At 41.2% G+C, this 23,651-nt stretch overlaps 1 protein-coding gene and 1 long non-coding RNA gene across 12 annotated transcripts in view; one reads left to right on the top strand and one right to left on the bottom strand.

Moving 5' to 3' along the window:
* CASK (calcium/calmodulin dependent serine protein kinase) overlaps positions 1-19,141 on the bottom strand; it is a 190,436-nt gene extending 171,295 nt beyond the window's left edge. For 9 of the 10 annotated variants that reach the window (XM_088068968.1, XM_088068969.1, XM_088068970.1 and 6 more), the window contains exon 1: positions 18,992-19,141. In XM_088068968.1, the coding sequence (XP_087925094.1) occupies positions 18,992-19,050 (59 nt within the window). In that variant the 5' untranslated portion in view covers positions 19,051-19,141. The remainder of the gene's footprint in view (positions 1-18,991) is intronic. The other variant, XM_005526502.3, reaches the window with a different exon arrangement.
* A 717-nt stretch (positions 19,142-19,858) lies between these two features.
* Positions 19,859-22,805, top strand: LOC148184776 (uncharacterized). Of its 2 annotated transcripts, none has more exons than XR_015772061.1 (3): positions 19,859-20,083; positions 21,840-21,924; positions 22,720-22,805. It is a non-coding gene; the product is annotated as an uncharacterized LOC148184776 (long non-coding RNA). The 2 variants fall into 2 exon arrangements; XR_015772060.1 differs by lacking the exon at positions 19,859-20,083 and adding an exon at positions 20,864-20,918.
* The last annotated feature ends 846 nt before the right edge of the window (positions 22,806-23,651 follow it).

Here is a 23,651-nt window from a genome sequence, read left to right as displayed (position 1 = left end):
TTCTAAATGGCACACAAAGAAATAAATCACTGCAATTAAAAAATATTCAACTTAAAAGCCACTGAATACTGAAGACTTGATGGCAATAACCCTGTCAAACATTCCACCCCTACTCATGAATCAGTCTTTGCATCCTTCTGCATACTCTGCTTTGCTAAAATGGTCTCTCTCGTGTCTAGATTATCACCTCACTAATCCTAATCCTGCCTTTCATGATTCTCATCTGCCTTCCATTCCTCTTATCCAGCACCGGCAATGTCTTCTCCACAACCTTTAGCTCATCTGGGATGTTTTCCCTCTTACATTTACAAATATCCTGTTATTAACCAGTAAATAAATTTCTACTTGCTGCTGCTTTTCCCTCCCTCAACCCACCTTGTCTATCCTTGCAAGCTGGAAATCACAAGGTATCATCTGTTTGTTTGTACAATTTCACTTTTCAAACTCTGTTCCTTATTCCTTCCTGTGAACCTACTTTACTCATCTTCTTTCCTCTCTCTTCCTCCCACATTCACCCTGAGTAGGAATCTTCCTCTCAGCAGCTTCCTATTCCAACTTCTGCTCTCCTTTCTCATCCTGCAGCATCAGCAGAAGCAGGCTGGACCAAGCTCCAATTAAAAAAAAAGCTTCCAAAAATCCACTTGGCCAGGATTTCAATGATTTCTGCTCCCTCCCCTTCAGGAATAACAGAAATAAAGAGAAAAGGCATAATAACATTGAGAAGTTACACTTTTTTTTTTTTTTTTAACTAGGCTTTAGTTTTTATATTAAATATGTAGATTTTTCAGAGATTGCTACAAAAGCCCTAAACCTTGAAATCTTTCACTTACCAAACACACATAAACAATGAATCAGTCATGTATTTAAAAGCAGCTGCAGGAACTTTTAAAATTATTATATTTCCAATGTATTGTCTGTACCAATGATTGCTTTTTCATACCTTTTCCATAAAACATAATACAGTCATTCTTAGTGAGAAAACAAAGGGGTTTTTATGCTAGTATGCTCTAGAACCTTTTTTCTTCTACTTTTCCACAGTCATAATTTCTTTGTATTTATCCTCCTTAGAGAAGTTTTGTATGTTGGATCTATTATGCAACTATAATCAATTTCACAGAATTCTAGGTCAGTTTTCTTTAAATATTGGCATCTATTCTCCTATTCTCCTTCTTCCTTTTCCTACAATTTCTTTTGATTTGTTAAAGCTCTCTTTATGACCTTCAATGACATTCTTCATTTTTTACCTCTACTACTTATGATATACCTTATGTCATTTTAGACAAGCTAAAACAGTGTTTTCTATTATTGCACAAAAGACAGTTCACCTGGAAAAATAAATAAACTAAACTGACTCTTAAAAGCAAAAAAAAAACCAAAAAAAACCAACAAAACCCAAACCACAGAGCACCAAAGCAAAAACCAGCATTCATGGGATGAACTGTACACAAACAGCCAGAAGGAGCACATCATACTTTAACAGACTGAAGTGCTCTCCCTTACAGCATGGAACAAGATGAATTAAACAGCATAAGAAGCTCCAACCTGTGCACTGCAGTTTCCTTCACAGGCAAGAACACAACCTAAATCCCCCACTACCTGTAGAATTTTGTATTTTTGAGTACAGAATCACCCAGCTAGAACACTGAGATTGCAGAGCTCCACATCTGACTTACTGCTCCAGACTGTAACTAGTAACTCTTTTCAAAACAGTCAAACACAATTAAAATTAAGGTACACAGGAAGCTTTAAATCAGCACATAATGACATCAAAACACACAAAGTGAACCACAGCCTACAGCCAAGGCTCCACCAGGCTTCTTGAAGTAGAATTTGGGCAAAACATTTGGTCAAAACATAACCCTTAATCAATTTCATTTAATACACAGATGTAGATTCTTCTTTGACAAAAGCAGTGGCTGGAACTCACCAATGACTTCAGCAGACACATTATATGACTAAAGCTACTTCTGAGGGGGGAAAAGAATGAAATGATATTTTAGAAATATAAAGTTTGGGTTTTTTTTTTAATGTAGAACTTCATCCCTAGAAACTGTCTATTCATTCCTATCAGGACAAAAAGCCCAATGACTAACTCAATGCCATTAAACCACAGATAAGGATCCCTTTGGCTTGTCACAGTATAAAAGCTCAAACTTTTAATTTGCTTTTATGTGTAATAACCCATAAGAGATGTGAATATCTTCCAAAAACATGTGCACTGGGGATATTTGGAAAAACATAATCGCTTTATTCATCTTAAAGCAGCAATGGCAAAATACTAATTAAGATAAAACTTGGCAGCTCAGTATGAGTGATTGGTCCAAAAAAAGCAAAAATGACATCTTTAGCCTGGACAGAGCAGCATGAAAGTATTTCAGCAGGTGGTTTTCTCTGAATATAGATTAGTTTTTCTGATGTAAGGTATCTGACAGTGTTCAGTCACTGTTGAGACCTGAAGACAAGTCAAGGGGGGGAAGTCCCAGAAATGGAATTAAATTCTCACAAAATGTAATAGCCAGCTACAACAACAACAACAACAATAATAATAATAATAATAGACAAAAAATAAAGAGGCTTTCAGATGCTACAGTAAATGCATCAAACTGCCTCAAATTTGGGTGCAGACAAGGCTCAGTCTTGGCAATGAAAAACTGGCAAAAGACAACTGAAATATGCACTGTGACTGGTGGTGAAAGACTTCCATAGACATGGCAGGAGATGATAAATCTGACACAGCCTTCAGCAGAGATGCAGCTTCAGTACCACTACAACAAGTAGAAAAAGGTTTCAAGGCTGTACCAGATGAACCTTCTCAGCTGGAGCAAGGTTGAATGCTGAAAAGAAGGATTTATGGCCAAGCAGTTTGTATAAGACTCAGGTTTCTTTTCCTCAACATACTGAAATTTATGCCATGCACATGCCTTAAAAATAAGCAAATGAACAAACCCAGTTTTGCCGCCACAGACAGTTATCAGCTTATTATAAAACTCTCTTGGGTAAGCTTAGGCCATATTTCAGAATTTAATGCACTAATTAAAATAAGGACTTGCAGCAGCTAAGCAAGGTTTTCTTTAATCAGTTTGTTAAAGCATTCATTTCAATTCTATCCTACCTTGCAAAAAAACAAGTCTGATTCACTCCTACCTGAAGACCCAGTGACATCTGAGAAGGAACCAGGAAGAATGGTGGTTACAATTATCTGCTTTTTCTCTCCACATTCAAGTGAGAAGCAGCTGAAGAGGTCAAGAGCTGCCACCTTAACTACCTCTACTAATGGAGATCCCATTCCTGATTCTCAATGCAGACACACACTACAGACTGAATAATCAAAGCCCCCTTCCCCATTTTTAGGTTGAAGTTCATTTGAAAAGACTAAAGTAATACTGGACACCTCTTGATTCAGATCTTGCTTCTTCCCTCTGGGTGCAGATTTGGAATGCAAAATAAATACAATCTCCTGTATAGCCTTGATCTGTTCTCTCCAAATTCCAAGAGGGTGATTCCCAACCCCAATTTATTATGGGAATCTTACTCAATACCAACTGCTATAGCCAAAACCAGATCATATGGCCAAAACTAGAATGAAAACAATCCATGAAAAGAGTGCTATAAGGTATCTAGGAATCATTTTAGATAGTTCACAAATGTCACAGTTCAGTTATATATCCAGAATAGCAGCACTTGGGTTGAGCCACACTTACAAGATGGATTATTTCCAACTGTTTGCTCATTTCATCTCTTAAGGAGAAAGGACTCCCTTCATATGGCTAGGATATTCCATTTTTACAGTCTTGTCCTACCCAAACAAGCTTTAAAACAATTGCTTTATTGTCAAGGGTTTAGTCCAAATGTGACTTCAAGGTGGAGGAATACTACGCCAAACTAAAAGCACTTTAAAAAAAAAATCAAGAGTATTCAAAACTACTAATGAGCTCCTGATCCTCCTCTACATGTTTTATTTTATTTTTTTGATCATTCAAGAAAGGTGCTGATCTGGTTCTCAACAAATGAATTGCTACATGTGACACTCAAGGAATAGATAATTGTGTTAACTATGTGATACTCTGTGACAAACTAGATTCCAAGTACTACTAAGGCAGCATCACTGAAAGGCCTCTTCTCCCATTAATGTTTTCCAGCACACAACAACCACATGTAATCAATCCACTGAGAAGCTGAAAATATTTGTCTGGGAGATAAAAAAAACCCAAACTATAATCTGTATAATCTGTGCCTTCCTTCCAAAGATTTTTTTTGATAAACTGGTTTCCTGGTTTAGCTGTTTTCATGGCTTCCATTCCTCCTCAATTCCCATCCAGGCGAAGATTCAAGTTTTAAGAGTAATTGCACTGTAGTTGGAAAACTGGCCAAAATCCCTGAAGAGAATGACTGAGTGAGAAACTTATGAAAGGGGTGAGGGGAGAAAGACACTTTTTAATTCTGGGGTTTTTTTTTGTCAGTCTAGTTTAGCCCCCACAAAAGAGCAAGAACATGGACAAAAATGACAAATAGTGGGGGAGCACATCTCAAGGGACACAGCTTGATAAGTTTTATTTGGATTATTTTAGTTATAGTTAGAATCTCTACTACAAGACACATTTTCTCAAGAACTTAAATCAAGAAACCATTTTAACCAGTAAAAGAGCATATGCTAATCAATTTTAATTAGCAACTCACATTCAATGTAATACTAAGAAACTGAACATAACCCTTTTTCAGTCCACTCTGAATAGCACCAAACATATATAAATACACTGAGAATTTTGGACACTGGATCATTCCAAACCAGACCATCATATTTACCTTGTTGATTACTAGCTCATTAATACTGAATAATAGCCCTTCCCAAGCTACCTGTGAAAAAGAGGAGTAACATAGAACGTGCTCTACTGAGAAACAGGACTAGGGAGGACTGTGAAAACATCTGAAACTACTTGAGGTACAAAACAACAACCACAAAAACAGATAATCCTTTCACATCAGATCCACACAGTCCACTTTCTCACTCCTACTGCATGCAGTAAGTATGCCAGGATCAACAATTTGCTCCTGATTCTGGCTACAACAACTCAGCTCCCATCCATTAAAGCAGACAAAAATATAGGTGTTTTGCATGGTCTTAACTCTAAACAAATTAAATACTTAACTAGAATTTAGTCAAATGTGATTTTGGACTTAGAACACCTCTGTGCATTTGAGCCCTCCGAAGGAACGCTGATTAAAAGATTTTGCACATCATTAAAGAACAGCATATTTTCTGAAGCTTTATAAACAACACATTTCCAAAGAGCATTTAAGCTGATAGAAGATATTTATGTTTGCTAGAAGTGAAGGAGAATGGGCAAAAAAATTGAAGCATTTTACCAGCCCATTTACATGTGGCTAAGTTTAAAAATGTTTTCAAAAAAACCCAACCCAACATACAGGGTTGATATCATCTCTGACATACTAACAGGGTAGGATCACACACCCCTTAAAATTAGTTTACTGGTGCAACATTTTCCACAAAACATGAACTCCTGCACAAGACATGCTTCAGACTTTGGAGATACAACTTTCTACTTTCTCTTGGAGATTTGTATTTCTGGAAGTCTTTAACTTGAGCAGGTATGTAAGTAGGTATGAAAGTTTTCCTGGGACTTCAGGAATTATCCTGTAAAACAACATCAGCCTAAAGTAAGTAGCAAGAAAAAAACAAAACAAAACAAAACAAAAAACCAAAACAAAACAAATTTTTTTTAATCATTTTTTGAGGACCACTCCCCATTCCCTGCAAAAATCACAGAGATTAGATAAAGTAAAAAATGTGAAAAATACAAAAAGCATTTTTTCTAGTTAGAGCATAAAGGAAAGAGTGGAGCAGGTTTCTACTTATTAGGTATAAAACACTTGTTTTTTAAGTGTTGCTACTGAAAAACCCTTATTTCTTCCCAGAAACTGATTGGGTAGGGAAGCATGGCTGCTAAGACAAGTAGGCCAAGATCTTATTTCCCCCTGGTGAGAAGAGATCAGATGAACTTCCTTCTTCCACACATGCTCACAGGAACACAATTCAACTGCAGAGAACCACCTCTCTTCCTTAAATTCCAGGCAGAAGCACTGAAGGCACACAACTTTACTTTTTCCATGCTGCAGAGGAAAAGTTAACCTGTGAAAAGAAAGTCACTTTCCCCTACAGCTTTTACAGCTACTATGGGGAAAAAAATAACCCAACCCTACGAATCAACAAAAAAAGAAAAAAAAAAAAAAAAAGAAAAAAAAAGAAAAAAAAAGAAAAAATAAGAAAAAAAAAAAAGGCACATTGAGTACCTGAACTGTCATCAGGACTTTGAGGAGACAGCAACAGAACAGGTTACCCTGTACCACTCCCTCTCCAGAAAACAAACACAGGTCTCAACACTACAGTCTCAGTTGGCTGCAGATTCAAAGATAAAACTATAATGATGACACTTTTTCTCGTAACTCTGAGGAGAAACCTTTTGTTAGCTCAGGTTTCAGAAACTGAAATTGCAGCAAGCCAGTTTCCATGGAAGCACAAAATTCTGACTGACAGCCATCCTACAGTCTGCTGGGAGCCCAGTGAGTCTGAAGAGAACTAAAGGAGATCTCAGTCTAAGCCAGAATACACCATATGAAACAACATATACAAGTTGTTAGGAAAAGTTGTTAGTTGACAGGAAAAGAAATGTGATCCAAAGCAGGGAAAAAAAAAATCCAGAATGAAGCCTTGGCAGAGCTACTGAGGAGCGTCACATTACAAAAGAAATGCTAAAAGAATGAAAACTGGCAAAGAAACATTTAAAAACCATTCAGGTGTATTGACATGCAAACTGGAAGTGAAATGCTGCTACTGAAGAGCCCAGCAAAACCCAAAACTGTTTTATATTCAATTACTAACCAACAGAATATACCATCCTTATCAGAGTAAACACAGTAACAGGAGCATGAATAACAAATTTTAACAGCCAAAATGAGAGCAAAAAATGCAGAAGTTTGCCTATTAACTTCATATGTATCTGAAGATGAAACAAAGAATACAAGATATTTCTCCTCAGCAAAACTCCCTAATGCATTCTCAGAGGAAAAAAAAACAGGAGACAGCTATTTTCTTCACTGATACAAGCTTTACAAAACAAATTCTTCTAACAGCAGTCATGAAATCCAACAAAAATGTGTCTTTTTAAGAATACAGATGAAAACGCAGGACCAAATAGCAGCTCAAGATAAATTTCATCAAGAAACTAGAGATGGCAGCAAAGTCTCAAGCTAGCATCTGAGTGTAAGGGGAAAAGTTAAATAAAAAGGAAAGTTCTGAGTAACTCTTACAGCCTTGTCCAAACGGTAAACATTTCAAGTTGGTTTTTCATTTTTTTCCCTTTTTCAAACACTGACAGAAAAAAGGAAACCTATCAGTAAGGACAGCTACAAACCACTGTGAGTTTCCATTTTTAAATGCAAAAACTTCACAGATCATTTTTTAGCACATATGAGAAAAAGAATTTTTAAGCAGCTTTCAGCAAAACACAAGTTGAAATTCTAACATGCATCAATATTCTCACAAGTCACCGCGGATTTCTGAATGTGCCAGCCATATATCTGAAACCACACTTCAGGAAGGTATTATTCTTACACATGTCCTTGTCTTTGCAACTGTAACAAATACTGAGAAGCTGGATATAGCCTGGGTTTGGAGAAGAGAATTTCTCACATTAGTTCTATGGAATACTTTAAGTTTAAAAAAAATACAATAACAATATGAGAAACTAAGTCCCATTCTGAAATACGACAAACATTCAGGGAAAGAATCACAAAAGTTTCACAGAGTGACCTCACCCTTCTGCTTAACTGCATCCCTAAGAATAATTTCAGATAATGCCTCTGAGTTTGCTGTTTAAGACAACACCGAAGGGATACTGGATATTGAAAATCATCATTTCAAGAGACATTGTAACTCACCAGCATGGAGAATACCCAAACCAACAGTTTTGCTGTGGATTTTGGCTAGCTACTACCTGGGACATGTTCTCAGAACTTGTCAGTCCGTGCCAGTGCAGTGACAGCTGCTACCCATCAGTGCTTGGAGCAATCCTCCCAAAGTCAGCACACTCATATTAAAATCCCTCCCTAACACACAGTGCCTGCGAGAGCACTCACCAGGCTGGAAGACATGGGAAACAAAGGTATTCTTAGCACTCCCAGCTGATGTTTTATGGAATCATTTGAAAGCCACCAGATCCACTAAGAAGGGTAATTAAGCATCCATGATGACCATCTTCCCAAAGGAAAAAAAAAAAAAAAAAAAATCTGATTCCCAGTCACTATTCTGAGCAAATTTTAAGTATTTCAAACATACAACACAAAACAACTCTACAGTCAGCAATCTATTTGAAAACATCCCTTATCAACACAGCAAACAGACAACTTGAACTTTTGAAAACTTCAAACTAAGAATCCAAGTAAGACTCATCTGCAAGAGATGAGAATGTATCCTCAGAGTGTATCTCAATGGCAGCTATGAAGTTTTGAATACTTTACAATTACAAGTGCCTGCAGCTGATAAAAAAAATTGACACACTTGAGATCTAAGATTAGGGAAAGAACTTCTGATATTTTAAGCACCTTGTTTACTTTATGTTTTTAAAGATAATTGAATCTTAAGGGCTGAACATCCGAGAAACCTGGCCAACAGATAACCACTTTTTCCAGAAAGGAAAAAGTAAGAAAAATAATCTTAATCTAATAGTTCTAACTGAGCAAAACAGTTCTGTCTGACCTTCAGTTCTGAAAGCCCCTTTTGTTCCTTTCATGTGCTGAAGGTCTGAAATTAAGATACTTGCAGAAACACACTAAGAAAGAGGTTACTTCTAGTTTGGGGCTGTAGAAAAGAAAACAGTGTTTTCTGTAAATGGAAGTTGGTACTTTTCAATCTAAACTTGATCTAGATGCACTAATACAGAACTCTTCCTAAAAAAACCAAAAAACCCCAACAAAAAAAAATAGACAGAAAGGCAAATATTTTAACTGAAACAAATTCTTGATCAATACAATACATTTACATTTAAGTTTAGAGCAAAACGAAATCTGAAAATAGGTGGCTCGGGAAAACTATGGTTTTGTATTTCTTGAACATTCCTAAACATGCTATCAGAGCTTTTGCACACAATCACACCAGAACCAGAAGTAACAGATTTGATTTCTATAAAGATCAGAATTACTCACAAACACCAAGCACTCTTGCTGTTCAGAGTACACTCAACTGTGAACATTTGAAAGACCCAGCAAGGCACATGCACATTCAAAGAACATCTAACCATGTCAGAAGTCAATATGCTTCAAAAAATTAATTCAAATAGTCAACAAATAAAAATTCCAGACTAAGTTGCCTTCCTAATTTTAATTGGCTGTGTTGCCAGTTAAAATCCTGAATGAAGTGAGATCCTGATGTAAAGTTAGTGCTTGGTTTTAATTACAGGGAATGTCTATGTGTATAAGAAGAAAGAAAAAACAAATTAAGACCATAAAAACAACTGATTTTTTTTTTTTTGCGTGCATGTGTTAATTATTGCATGCTAATTTGGAACATTTCCTTTCTCCTCAAAAAAAAGTAAACTGTTTCCCTTTTTTCTTGCCCTTTCCTTACCATTGTCTGGATTACTGCAGAAAGGGGTTTGGAAGCTAACTTCCTGATTACACAAAAAAAGCCAAACAAAAAACCATAAAAAAAAACCCTAACAAAGCATTTTATGATACGGTTTTAGCAACTCACAGTTATCAAAGGTGAGAAGAGGGGAGAGGTGCCTGCACACTATCTCTCTCCATCCCCGAGTCCCCTACCTTGAGCAAGCCCTGACTGCACTGTAGGTCTGGTCCAGCCTGTGCAAAGAGCAGAATAACCATCCAACAAGGATTTCTGTAGAGCACCTGGCTCATACAGATCTGATGGATACAGCAGCTGGCACAGGGGAAGAGTGGATCACTCAGGGCATGGAAACACACAAAGAGAGCAGAATCTCTGAGAGCAACACCTCCTTCTTCCAGCAGCAGCAAACTTGATTCAGCTCCTGTAGACAAGATGCCCTCACACACTCCTCACACAGGGCACAAGGAGGATGAAGGCTACTGCTGTCACATTTACACAACCACAGCACAGCTAGAACTTGTCACAGCTCTCCTTCACCAATCATGATATACTTAGGCTGCAGGATCACGAAGGCGAAGGATTTCACCTCAATTCTCTCCCTGGTTCCTGCTCTGCATGCACCCAGACCAGTGCTGAGCAGACAGGTCTCTTCTCTAAACCCATCCAAACTCAACCTATCTGCTGCTGCTGCTGCATTTAAGCTCAAACCTGGGAAAAAAAAGAGCTCGAAAAGCTCTTTTCTAGGAAAAATTACCAGTTCTGATAACTACTGATGTAGGAAAGATCCTACCACTTTATATATAATACCCTAAATTGTTTGTCATCTTCACAGGCTACCCTAACCCCCACCTCCTCTATCATCTTCTCCTAACCAGAAGTAGGAGGGTGGAGGAGTGGTTTGAAGAAGGGAGATAAGATTACTTCACTTGCCTCTTCACTATCCCTTCCATTTACAGGTGTATTGATCCCTCTAATTGAGTGTAAATGAGTGCTTTCCCACGGTTCAGAACTGATCCCCTCTGTTCAGTATCAGGAACAACATCTGGAGCCAAAAAAAAGGAGAAAGTGTGCAGCTGACAACTCCATTTGGATTATCAGGATTTCCCTGGAGCAGTGTGGAAGTAAAGCAGTTAACACATTCCTTTGGCTGGCTTCTCTAAACTGGAACATCAAGGACACAGCCAAAAGTTTCACTCATAGACCCTCTTCCTAAATTGAAATGTGAGAAAAAAGAAGATAGAGGAACATGCCTAAGTTCTGAGATGGTCAGCACAAGCTGAACTTCCTTTTAGGAGTTCTTCAGTCGTTGTGTTTTGGTGGCTATGTCTACTTCACCCACATAACAAGACACCTAGAAAAAGATTTCATGAAGTTCTGAATATCTTTAAGACCACTGTACCTGAGAAGCCTCAACCTCTCTACATTTAAGACTTCCTTCCTTACTCCTAGTGATCTTTGGATCAAAAATTTCCAAGAGTCAATGACCTTCCAAACTCTGATAACTGAATTTATATGAAGTCACAAGTTACCCAAGAATAATGTGTTCCCTAGAAAGGCACACTTTGAAATTCTAAGGGTTTCTTAATCTCAGCTGCAGCAGAACTGACACTTTGATAAGATAAAACTAGTTTTGTAACTTACCTTAAAGTGCTTCCAAACAACTGAACAGAACACATTTTGAACCACTGTAAAAACCTGTACAGGACCTACACCCCAGCTCTTACTTCTCAAAAATTTGTTCAGAGGAAAGTTTTGTACAGCTTTATTAGTTCATATATGCCAGGAACTTTACTCAATATTAAATGCTAGGAATGACTGTTTATGTCTAAATAATACAGAAAAGAAAATGGAGACATTAGTTAAAAATTAAAGCAGAGTTTCTGCAAACAGTGACCTGCCACTGGGTAGCCAAAGAAACAGGTGAAGGAGCCAAGTAAAATCTATTCAACCAAACGCTACTTAGAATCCCAGGTGGAAGGCAAATGTTGTGAATTTCTTAAACAATGAACTTTATGAGTTTGTAAGAACTATGCATCAACTATAAATGTTTTCAGGTGCTGAAGACATGTTCTAACTACAGACTTCTGAAAACGTTAAGTCAATACAGAAATTGGCAAAATATTGACAACATGAGAATTCTGACAAATCCTAAGCCTGGAATGAAAGCACAGCCCCACTGCACCTTGAACACTACAACAAAAGACAGAAAGTATGGACTAACTTTCTGGCTACCCCTTCTTATCCTATTCTAGAAAAAAAGGGATGAAAGTAAAAAAGCAAGGCACTTGTTAACCAAGGGACATTCAATTCTGTCCTGTGAGAATACATTAGGCAGTAGTCCTCAGTCCTTTTATTCTCAAATGTATCCTGTGAAAGTGTTTTAGTAATAGTTCTGGAAAGACTTTGCTTCTCATACAAACTGAAGTGAAAAATAAACCCTTATTACAATGTAAAGGTCTTTTATGGTCAAGCTCCAAAAATTATTTGAACCTTATTTCACTGTTTTCACCTCCAGAAATGATACTGGTAAAAGGGAGCTTTTTAACATTTTTAAATACCCATTAACACAAAGGTAACTGCAATGCCACAGTTCTGCTGTGCACTGTCCAACAAGGGCAGCATTCCTTGCACCAACAGATGCCTCCCAAGGAACACTGTAACCCATTCTGAATGCAGCACAAGTTTGTGAAGAGAAGGTATTGGCACACAAAACACAGTTCGGTTTACAGCTATGCTGAACTCTCATACCATGCTTTAGATGCCTAACCAAGGTATCCTCTTACACACTTATCTGATGTAGGCAAAGAAAAAGAAAAGTTTCTTGGGGTTCTTTAGGTGAGAATAGCTGCTTACTACACTATCTTAAGAGGTAACTCTAATTATTTTAACAGGTAGGGATGATAGTTCTGGCTATGCTGATAGTCATGCAGCATATTAAAATAAAAGTACTCCATTCATCAGAGTTATTTTTATCAACTCCACAATTCGGCACGAAATACCTACTTATAACAACCACTCATTTCTGGAGTCATCATTCTTTAGATGACACATTTAATATGACTACAAGTTTCTGAGAAGTGATCTTTGGAAACATCATATTGAGGTTAATAATGCTTGATTACCTTTCTCAGTAGTGACATCTGTATAAAAGATTATAAAAAAGTGCACTGTATCAGACAGAGGGCTAAGTAGGTGAGTGGCTGTTGACATAAAATGTGTCTCTCTTCTTTCCCTAACATTTCTTTATCCTAAAGCATTTTATCTTAAGTATTATGTTTGAACTGAAATGCAAAAGATTGAATCAGGAATCACTTGGGTCCTGAAGCCTGGCCCCCATTTTTCTGAAGGCAACAAAGCTTCACACTATTTTAATAAAAAGATCAAACTCCTAACTTAGCAAATCTTCAAGTCAAGGTCACTTTTATCATCCCACAACTTCTCACAGACATCTGATCCAGAATCTCAGTAGTGAATAGGTCTAAAATCTTCAAACTTTCAGGCTGAAATTACACAGGACTAGTCTGCTCAGATTTGCTCATTTTCAGGGCTTCCTTCTCTTGGGTGTTTAAACATATAAACATATTTGCAAAGCCTTTGCACAATCTTTCTCAGCTTGTATTTTCCCAGATCAAGTTCCTCCAAACTCCCCTCTCAAGTAAGTCTCAACTTCCCAATCACTACAGCTGTCTTGTTCACGTTGTAAGAATCACAAAATCATTTATATTGGAAAAAAACCCCAAGATCATCAACTCTAACCTCTGACTGATCAACTGTCAACTCAACCATGGATGGCACTGAGTGCCACATCCAGTCATCTCATGAACAGCTCCAGGGATGGTGACTCCTGCACCCCGCTGGGCAGTTCATTCCAATGCTTAGCAACCCTTTCTGTGAAGGAATTCTTCCTCAAGAAGGATGTACACAGAATGCTGCTGGTTATCAAGACAATATTAGAAAAAGATGTGCAAATAGAGAGTAGTGATTGAAATGTTGTATTCTGCAACCAGGTTTATTCATTCTATTCTGTGTTCAGCTGCTTCTCCTAAATAGGCAGAGCCTCTTAAGTAGGAACAGATCACTACCACAGCTAAAATCAATAGCAGAATAACTTAGCTAGGGATATACTCTAGCAATTATACGCTACAAATAATCAACCACTATTTTCCTGAAGCAATGCACATTATAACCTCATGCTTAAATCAAAAATTTATTATAATCTGTTTGTCTTACATACTGTAACAGAGACAACAGCCAAGAATGTTTTATTAGCAGAGAGTTTCAAACAGCACTAAAAAACTCAAACGTTAAACTAGACAAATCAGTTGCCATATCCCAAAAAAGTTCCCTTCCCACTCTTCCCTTTTCAAACACTGAGTACATACTACAGTTGTTTCATATTTTCATTTGATTTGTCATTAATTACACCCATCAGTTATTTGCATTGGTTTTACAGGAAATGCAAAATCTCAACAGTGTACTAAAGTAAAAGTATGTCTGAGAGTCAACAGCATTCTAATTCCTGTGAGTGAAAATGGAAGCAATAATGAAAAACAATACCACTGAAAGCATCAAAATACCTCTACGTAGTTTTTTTTACCACAGTAATTACAATTATTAAAAGTTTTAAGTATTTCTTAGACACTGAATCCATGAGCTCTGTTGTCCTTTTCCTGAACACTCCTAGAATGAGGCATAAATTTAAAGCACCTCCAACTCTATGTAACAGCTTAGGATGAAATTTCAACCACCACCCCTAACTTCAGTGGGCTAGAAGCCTTCAAATTTTAATGAAAAAAAAAAACCAAAACAAACCCTGTCCCATGACTTTGCATCCTCAGCTCACATCTGTGGTGTTCCAGCAGTGCTGGCTGTCTGGAAGAAGGGAGAAGCGAACAATGCCTGCTGGCTCTTACCCTTTACTTACTCTTTACTAGATAGAAGGGCCCAGGCAGAGAGATTCATCCCATCGCAGTGGAAAGAGGGATGAAAACAAAGTAAAATCCTCATGTGTGCAGTACAGAAGAGGATTAGCCTTAACCAAGTTTGCAGAGAACATCCTGAAAGCTCTGACAGCATTAGCACCAAACATCATGTTAGGCTTTGGTACTGGAAATGCCAATGACTGCACTACTACGCACACAATGACGGCACATGTGGCCCACAAATTGAAGAAAAAAATTACAGAAATGTACAGTTTAAGTGACCCTTAGTATCACAGAATGGACAAGGCTGGAAAGAACATCAATGGGTCATCTGGTCTCACCTCCCTGCTCAAGCAGGTTCTGGAGTATCTCAAGTGAGGGAGACTCCACAGCTTCTCTGGACAATCAGTTCCAGTGCTCGGTCTCTGCACAGGAAAGAAATTCTTCCTCATGTTCAGGTGGATCCTCTGTACATCCATCTGCCCATTCCTCTTGTCCCACGGCCCCACAGAGCAGAGCCTGCTCCATCCCCTGTCCCCTCCCTGCAGACACTGACACACAGGCATGAGGGCCCCTCTCAGCCCTCTCTTCTCGAGGCTGAACAGGCCCAGCTCCCTCAGCCTTTCCTCACTGAGATGCTCCAGTCCCTCCATCTTCTGTCACCCTCTGCTGGATCTGCTCCAGGAGCTCCGTGTCTCTCCTGTCCTGAGGAGCCCAGAGCTGGACACAGCACTCCAGGAGAACCTCACAGGGCTCAGCAGAGGGGCAGGATCACATCCCACAACCTGATGGCAGTGCTCTTCCTAATACACCCCAGGATTAATTACTTCAATTGTGACCAAAGCCCTTTTAAACACAAATAAATGTCTATCATCTTTATCTCATTGTATTTACAACTTAAACATTTGGAGAAATTTTAAGCAACCTCCAGCCCTATTGTTAGAAAGGTCGGACAATCTTTATGGTTCTCCTCTAATGCTAACATAAACTGATATGGATCTTAAGAGGCACAGAAATGTAAAACCAGATAATATAAAATAAAGTCCTTGCATGAAAAGGCTCTATCATAAAAACCTTGCCTCACTCTTCTAGTTTCAACACCTACTAAAGACAGGCATTCTCTCCTTGGCATAAAGAAAACTCCTGCTATGTCTATGTGGAGCTCCTATGATAAACCCAGAACAGTCTGCACCTCGGGTGAGTAGCCAAGATGTTTCAATTTTACACCTACTACGTTTTATAAACTACTCAAAGCATTTTGAATGAAAAATCTAATAAAAAATAAACAAGTACACTTAGCACTACTATCTGTGAGCTGTCAATCAAACACATGGTCTGATCCACATAGTAACAGCCTTAAAGATTTTAGACTGTGTAATTCTCAACCAATGCACAGGGAGAATCTCTTCAAAGCCACCTGGAAGCAAGTTTTAAAACAAAAAAAATGGCACACCCATATTTCTCGTCACTATCCCTTATCCTGAAATATGTTCACACATTTTTGAAGACTAATAAAGAAATCCTCAATTTATTTCTTGCTGAAAAATGTTTGTGCCAGCCAAGTTGAAAAGACAATAACCTCAAACATAACATGTCTGGTTAAGTAAAAATATATGACTAATGTTACTGTCATAAATGCCATTTTAAAAAGTTCAATGAGAAATTTGGATTGTTATTTCAATTTGTATTTTCATACAGCTTTCAGCAATGAAAGGTATACTGAAAATATATGCAAAGTAAGATTTTCCCTAACATTTTTTTCTTATGAAAACATGAACTAAAATTTCTCTCTATCCCTCCTAGCCTTTCTTTCCACCCACACTCCTTAAAAATGAAAAATGCATACTTGCAGAACTTAAACACACTAAATGTCACATAATAAACAGTTTATCATTGTCATTCCCATCAATTCATTCATATACTAGTGCCCTGTAATTGTTCCTCACCAAAAGCTATTATTGCTGCATTTACTCAAAGTCGGTCTTATCAGTTTATTGTATTTAGAAGTGTTTAAAGCTTATCCTAAAGATCAGAATATGCCTCAACAAATTGGACTGTCTACTGTCAGCCAAGAAAGTATCTCCTGGTTTCTCTACTAAACTATATGGGAACTTTGACTAAACACTCAGATATTTTACAGGCAAAGACCTCTTTCCCACACCCTTTATGAAAATATGTTTTACTACCCTAAGTGACAGTGGTAACTACCTATTTAGGAAAGATAAATTACACATTTTAGTATTTCATGTGTCCTAAATGCAAATCAGAGCCAGATGTGCTATTTCCAAGAACTAAATCACTGTAACAATCAATAACAAATCCCAGGAACACGCAGACATTTCGTGTGTGTTTCACTGAAAGATATTTGGTCAGTTGCATACTTAGCAATTTAAAGCAGATATACAGCAGCTTTCCTCAAGTTTCTTATGGACAGAAAAGCTGGTACCCAGAATCTGTAAGCTAAATAAAGATGCTGCATCTCTGGCCCCTTGGAATTTACCTGTGTAGCATTGCAAAGAAACAAGAATACCACTCATAAATCGTACATGAAAGTTGTGTATTTATTTTAAATGTTTGGGTTTTTTTAGAGGACTGACTTGACATCTGTGTGGAAAAGCCTGAGTAATCACAACCAGCTATCAGCCCTTCACACCAGCACTGCTATTTTCAGTGATACACCCTGTTTTCGCTACAGTGCTCTTGGCATCATCATGCTACTGTGATTCAATATTTATCTGTTGGATCTAGTTACATCACAACACTCTCTATACTACCTAAATCTCGTGTGGAACTTCTGCGGCTAACACCTAACCCACCGGTTTTGAGCTCTCCCTTCGAAATTCTCCAGGCACAGAACAAAGTCAGTGAAGATGTGCAAACATCTGGCCCCCTGTGAATCATCCGTCCTCTGAAAGGGTGTGCGGTCATGCATAAGCACTGCACCTTCCTTCTAATGGCAATCGGCAGGAACAAAACCGAGCGTGAACTGCAGTGGTTAGCATAAAACCACTTGTGAAAGGAGTGTGCCAAAAATTGTCTTCAAAATACCTTTACTAGCAAGAGTTTTGCTCCTACAGAAGCTACTCACCAGCATCAAGTTAAAGCAATCATATACCATTTATGACGGCAAACAAGGCCCTTGGAGCTTAATAATTTTAAAAGTTGTGTTAGGAGCAAGGTGGTAGTGTCTTTGTGAAACGACAGAAATGAGTGCTGAAACTTCTGCTAACAACAAAGCCACCTGCTATGTCCAAGACCAGCATTTCAGTATAATCCCGAGAAAAGATTAATTCTAGAATATTTTTAGCCCTGGCTTTAGAAGCAGACAGCACTCCATATACACTGAAAAGCATCGGGGTAGAGAGTGGACAAGAGAATACATGCAGGAAACACTGTTTAAAATCAAAACACGGTCAATTATTCTCATAAAATCCATTGTCACGAAGAAAAACTCCAAGCACACTGAACAGTGATACTACTAAGGCTTGCAGAACAATCTCAGCTTTAGAATCAGACACACAGAAGATTAGGCAGTCTCAGTATCACTGTTATCTTTCGTGTCCTTTTTGTAACACAGACAAAACTACAGAAAATACATGAAAGAGGATGAAGAAATAAAGAAAGGACTTCAAAACTGAGTAGTCACAGAAATACGGGGGCAGGGGAGAATGGAGTTCAGGTTTAATTCTTTATCACCATCTGATTTGGGGGAGTCTGCATTTTCTTGGTGACTCGAATTGTCATTTTCATCCAACAGCGGTAACCCGAAACAGCAGCTGGGGAACGCCAGCCACTGCCTCAACTCCCAGGTTTCACACAAGCCTCGAGCATCGGTTTAACAGCAGTTGCATAATAAGACTCAAAAGGCCAAGCACTCCTCCTGCCTTGTACATCTCCATTTCCACACGAACGAGAGTGATGGATCTGGACGAGAACCGAGCACTACCCGAGCGCCACTACCAAGCTGGTTATCATGCAGCACAGAGGAAAACCCAACACCTGGCGCACAAATATGCGGACACCCAGTGAATAGGTGGATCTACGGAGAGCTGTCTTCCCTTTCCCATCCCCAATAGGCAATCCTTGATGGGTGTGCCAGGAATGGGATATCGGGGGGAGGAGAAGAAAAGGGGTGGGAAGTGGTTGTCGCTTGCTGCAGCCAGGCTGAGCGATGGCGAAGTGGTTAATCATGGTGGCTGAGGAAACATGGGGTCACTTCTCCCCCTTCCGCCTCCCGTGTGATGAGGACGGTGGGCACCGGCCACGGGGGGGACCCGGACCCCGCACGGACCCGCCGGCGGCGGCGACTCAGGTGGGTCCCGGGCGGAGCATCACCGTGCCCGGTGCGGGCGGGGGGCGCCGGGCAGCGCTCCCCCCGCCCAGCCCAGCCCAGCCCAGCCCAGCCCAGCCCGCTCCCCGCCGCACTCACTTGCCGATCACCTCGCAGAGCTCGTACACGTCCTCGAACAGCACGTCGTCGTCGGCCATGGTCCGGGCGGGGGGGCTCAGCCCGAGAGGCGGCGGCCCCGGGGGCGCCCGGCTCCCCCGCCGCTCCGCGCCCACCGCCACCACGGTAAATCCCGGCCGCTCCCAGCGCCGCCCGCCCGCCCGGGGCTCCCGCGGCCGCGCCGGGGCTCCCCGCTCCTGCCGCTCCTCCTCCGCCTCCTGCCGCGGCCGCCGCCGCTCCCCGCGCGTGTCGCACCCCCCGCGCCCCCGCCCCCTCCCTCCCGCGCTCAGCCGCGGCTCCCGGCGGGCGGCTCCGGCTCAGCGGGGCGGCGCGGGAGCCATGGAGGGGATCGGGGCGGGCGGCAGCGCCGGGTCGCTCCCTCGCCGGGCGGGAGCGGGGAGCGCGTGCCCGGGCGGGCGGGAGCGCCGGGAGGGAGGATAATAGTGGGAGGGGGAAGGGCGGGGGGGGGGGGGGAAGTCTAGGGGGGGGCGCTGATCCCGCTCCCGGGCGCGAGGAGGAGGCGGCGGCGGAGAGGCGGCGGTCGCGACAGGCGGTCGCGATAGGCGCTCGCGGTATCGAAAGGCGGGCGGGCGGGCGCGCGCGCGCTCCCGCCGCCGCCGCCGCCGTCACGCAAACCCGTCACGGGGGCGGGCGCCGCCGGGGGCGCGCGCGCCAGCGCGGGGGGGGGCCCACGCCCCGGGGGACCCCCGCCCCCAAACCCGCCCGCTCGGGGGGTCCGGGGAGGCGCGGGGGGAGGAGGGGGGTGGGGGCCCGCGCAGGCGCGGGGCGCGATGACGTCACGGCGCGGGGAGGGTGGGTGAGGCCAGGGCGGGGGGGGGGGGCCGGGGCGCGGGTGCCGCTCGCTCTTACGGCCCTCATGGCCCCTGACAGCCCCATGGGCCCCATCGCCCCCGCGGCTGCAGCACCCGCGGCAGGGACGGGGGGGGGCCCGCCGCACAGGTGGGACCCGCGTTTGCACGAACCGGGCTGTGGCAATAAAGAACCTCTGCGGGAACCGGGCACGCACAGCTTTGTCCAGTGCTTTATTTTTCATTCTGTATATTCCAACAGGATGTAAGTATTTTCTGCGGCACGATCTGAACCGCCTTTGTTATTGGGAAAACCGGTTTTTTTGTCCCTAAAAGTAGTGAATTCGCGTTTTGGGAGCGCGCCTTCAGACGCTCTTCCAGGCGCTGCCGTTTCTCGCTGCAGCGCCTAAAAACCATGTGCGAGACACCGGGTGAATTCTGAAACGCCTGAATGCTTACCTGATTCATTGTTCCGTGGTTTTTAACGCGTTGCACGTGTGTGCTTTTCCAGGTTTATGGAAACTTGGCTGTTTTGTGGAAGAAAGCATAGCTCTCCTGAAGGAATTAGGCAGGAACTCTGGCAGGTTTTTTTTTTTTCTTGTAGTCTGTCAAGCTACTTTAGCACACATTCAGCTTCTTAAAACTCATTGACAGAGGTAAGTTATGGAATTGTTCCCCAGACAGAGAAAAAAACTGTCAGAGCAGAATTATCTGATGAAATGGTTTAAGGGTTGGCTTTAAAACATGAAAGCTGACAACACTTTACCTTGTTCCTGTCTCCAGACAAATTTAAAAGGAAAAAAATCAAGAAAAACAGTGAGAATAATTGCATCTAATTAATTATGCCTAATAATTACATCACTGCACAGTGCTGTCTTACAGGGTGAGAAACATTCCTGTGGGTCTGTGCTCCATCTCATACCAACCTTTAAAAAATATTTAAACCACCATGTGCTCTTTGGACTGCAAACAAAAAGCTGATAAATTTAAACTGTTCTCTAAATTTCACACAGCTAAACGTGGGCACCCATCTTTTCCTTTTGCGGGCCCGCGAGGCTGAGTCCCACACAGGTCACTCAGTAAGAATTTTTAGTATATGGGTGAGTGTTCACTTAGCTTTGAGCTGAAATAGTCTAAAAAACAATTGTGAGAAGTTAACATAAAAGCAATTAAAAAGTGCACAAGGAAGAAAATTGCTGGTGATGGATCTCTTCCTGAGCTGGGGCAAATGCTTTGGCTACTCCAGCAGCATCACCTGATGGTGGTGTTGCCTTTGGATGCCAAGTGCTCGGTGTCACACAAGGCCACATTGCCCAGGTGTGACAGCTTAAACTGAATAAAAGTTTACCAGGCATAAAATATGGTGGCCTTTGTGCCAAAATATTGTAATAGAGCAAACCCTTTAAGAACTTGAGAGGATACTTGGGTTGGTTTTGGGGCTAGGCAGCATGTGAGCATGGCTTTCTGCTAAAGGACAAGATCCTGGGGCACAGGTTGGGGGTTAGTTGTGGTCCTGATAAGGAAGTTTCTTGGAAGACACCAAACAGAAATGGGCTTTTGCTGAAGAAAGGTGGTCCATTCCCTGGCATCCAGGAAATGCCAGTAGGCATCTGGCCTACTTGAAGGGTCCTGCTTACCTTCCAGGCAGGAGGAAGGGTAGTGGCTGCTTTTTTATAGGCTGAACTTTTTTCTTTTCCTTTTTTTTTTTTTTGTTCTTTTGGGTTTGGTTTGGGTTTTTTTTCCTATCCTTGAGAAAATAATGCACTTGTTAAGAGCAGCCATAACATTAACTAGGATCACAAGAAGCAAGGTGGATGTATCAAACCTGTCAGTTGTCCACACTCAGCACAGGGGCAGAGTGGGCACGGGTGCTGCCTCCCGTTTGAATTGCATGAGAAGAATCTGTCTGAAACAGGATTTGTGTGTAGATCTGGATCAAACAAAGTTGCATAGTGAGCAAGGACATCACTGCATCAGCAGTTACTGGAACAATTGAGAACTGTGCTGTAACTCTGTTTCAGATTGAATGGGCTCAGGAAAATATGAGCATTAGTCTGCCAGCAGCCAGGACCCAGTAGCATGATAATCCAAGCAGAGCATTTACAGGTATGTTTGTGATCAGAAATTCCAGCCACGAGTTCAAAAGTAATCCTTCCCTTTCATAAGCAAGCATTCTTGATTTTCACCCATGTATCCAGTATGGATCCTTATAGATTATGGGATTAAATTAATAATTCTGAAATACATACATGTAACATCTTATCAAAACATGTGTAACCATGATGTTTGACATACGAGGAGAAGAAACTTTGCACTTGAGACCTGAAATGATTTCCTGGCAAGGTAATGGCCTGAAAACAGATCAGGGCATCAGTCATTTCAGACCTGGGAGAGGGACTTTTTGATCAAGAAAGAGCAAGAGAAGTACACTGAGTGTTCACATGAGGAAATGCCCTACAGCCCCCGGTAGCCTTCCACAAAGCACTGCATGTGTTTGACCTGCCTGTCTTCCACATTTTGGACAGGCTGGTTAAGGTTGTGTATGTTTAGATTATCCACTATTGCATTAAAAAAATGCTGAGGAGTAGCTGAGTGTGAGCTTGAGCACTAGAAAACTTATTTCTTAAAATTTTGTGGAATTTTCAAGTTTTATTTGCCTGGGATCTTCTCAGGGTTTACTCATACAGTCTGCACAGCATGAACCACAGGGCAGGTAAGTTGTTCAAAAGTTGGTTTTGGAACAGTAGTTATCAGTTATCCAAAGAGTCTTTATGTTGTGTTCATTTAAAAGTTTGATGTAAAAGGTACACGATGATGAAGAACAGGAAATTTCAGTGGTTTGACAGTGTTCTGTTATCCCACAGATGTAGGAAGCACCAAATCCTGTTCCTCTGATTTCAGTTTTACAGGACCCTCGGTGCTTTGATCTGTAACCCCAGCAATAATTCCCTCCCTCTTACAAAGTTTGAGAATGACACTTGAAGGTGAGTATGAGCTGTTAGTATTCTGTAAGGGAGAATATTGCAGGCCTACCAGGTTTCTGATAAACTGCCATATTGTTTATGAGCTGAAAATAGTTCATACTTCGGGCAGTAGAAATTTGTTTTGGTTGAAATGAAAAGAGAACGTGTTTTGATCACAACAGGCACAGACATTTTCACTCCTTCTAAAAACTGGCAGTGAAAAGAACCCTAAAAAGCCATTAGCTGACCTGGAATAGGTCTGGATGACTTCTTGCAAAAGTCTGTCATTAAATCAGCTTGGAATCTACCATGTTGCAGGGTAGGCTGCAGCTGCAGAGCTCAGGTGTAGCACACAAGTTGTGCCACACTGTAATTAGGGAGGCCAGGTTTCCCACGAATGCTTATCTTAACAGGTGCCTGATGTTTGTCTGGGAAGATAGATCTCCCACTGCATTTTTTTTCCCCAGTGGAATTGTTTTTAAGTTCCTTCACAGTGTCAATTCTCCATTGCTCAATTAGATGGGGACTCTCACTGCCACCTTTCTTCAATGAAGCCACTTCTCTTCAAAAAGCAGTTGGAACTTATCTCAGGGATCTGTACCTTGCCCCTCACTAATTCTATTGGAGTTGACTGCCAGGTTCAAAAGTTCCTGGGAGAGTTACATGTAGTATGAACACGGAAAAACCTCTTTTCCTTGAGCATCAGGCTGAGAGGTGCCTCTTTGGAATGAGGAATTTGCTTTCACTGCCCTTTTGAGACATGGTGATCACATCCCTTTCCTCTGACACTTAGCTCACACTGACCAGTAACCAGACAGGTCTTGGTCGAGGGAAAGAGTCACTTTCCTCATCTGTAATTAGACTGTATTC

This window comes from Pseudopodoces humilis, chromosome 2 (genome assembly GCF_049639895.1).
Source record: "Pseudopodoces humilis isolate 2021_Gansu_Grassland_sample_001 chromosome 2, ASM4963989v1, whole genome shotgun sequence".
In the NCBI taxonomy this organism is placed as follows: domain Eukaryota; kingdom Metazoa; phylum Chordata; class Aves; order Passeriformes; family Paridae; genus Pseudopodoces; species Pseudopodoces humilis.
This window is presented reverse-complemented; position numbering and strand designations above follow the sequence as displayed.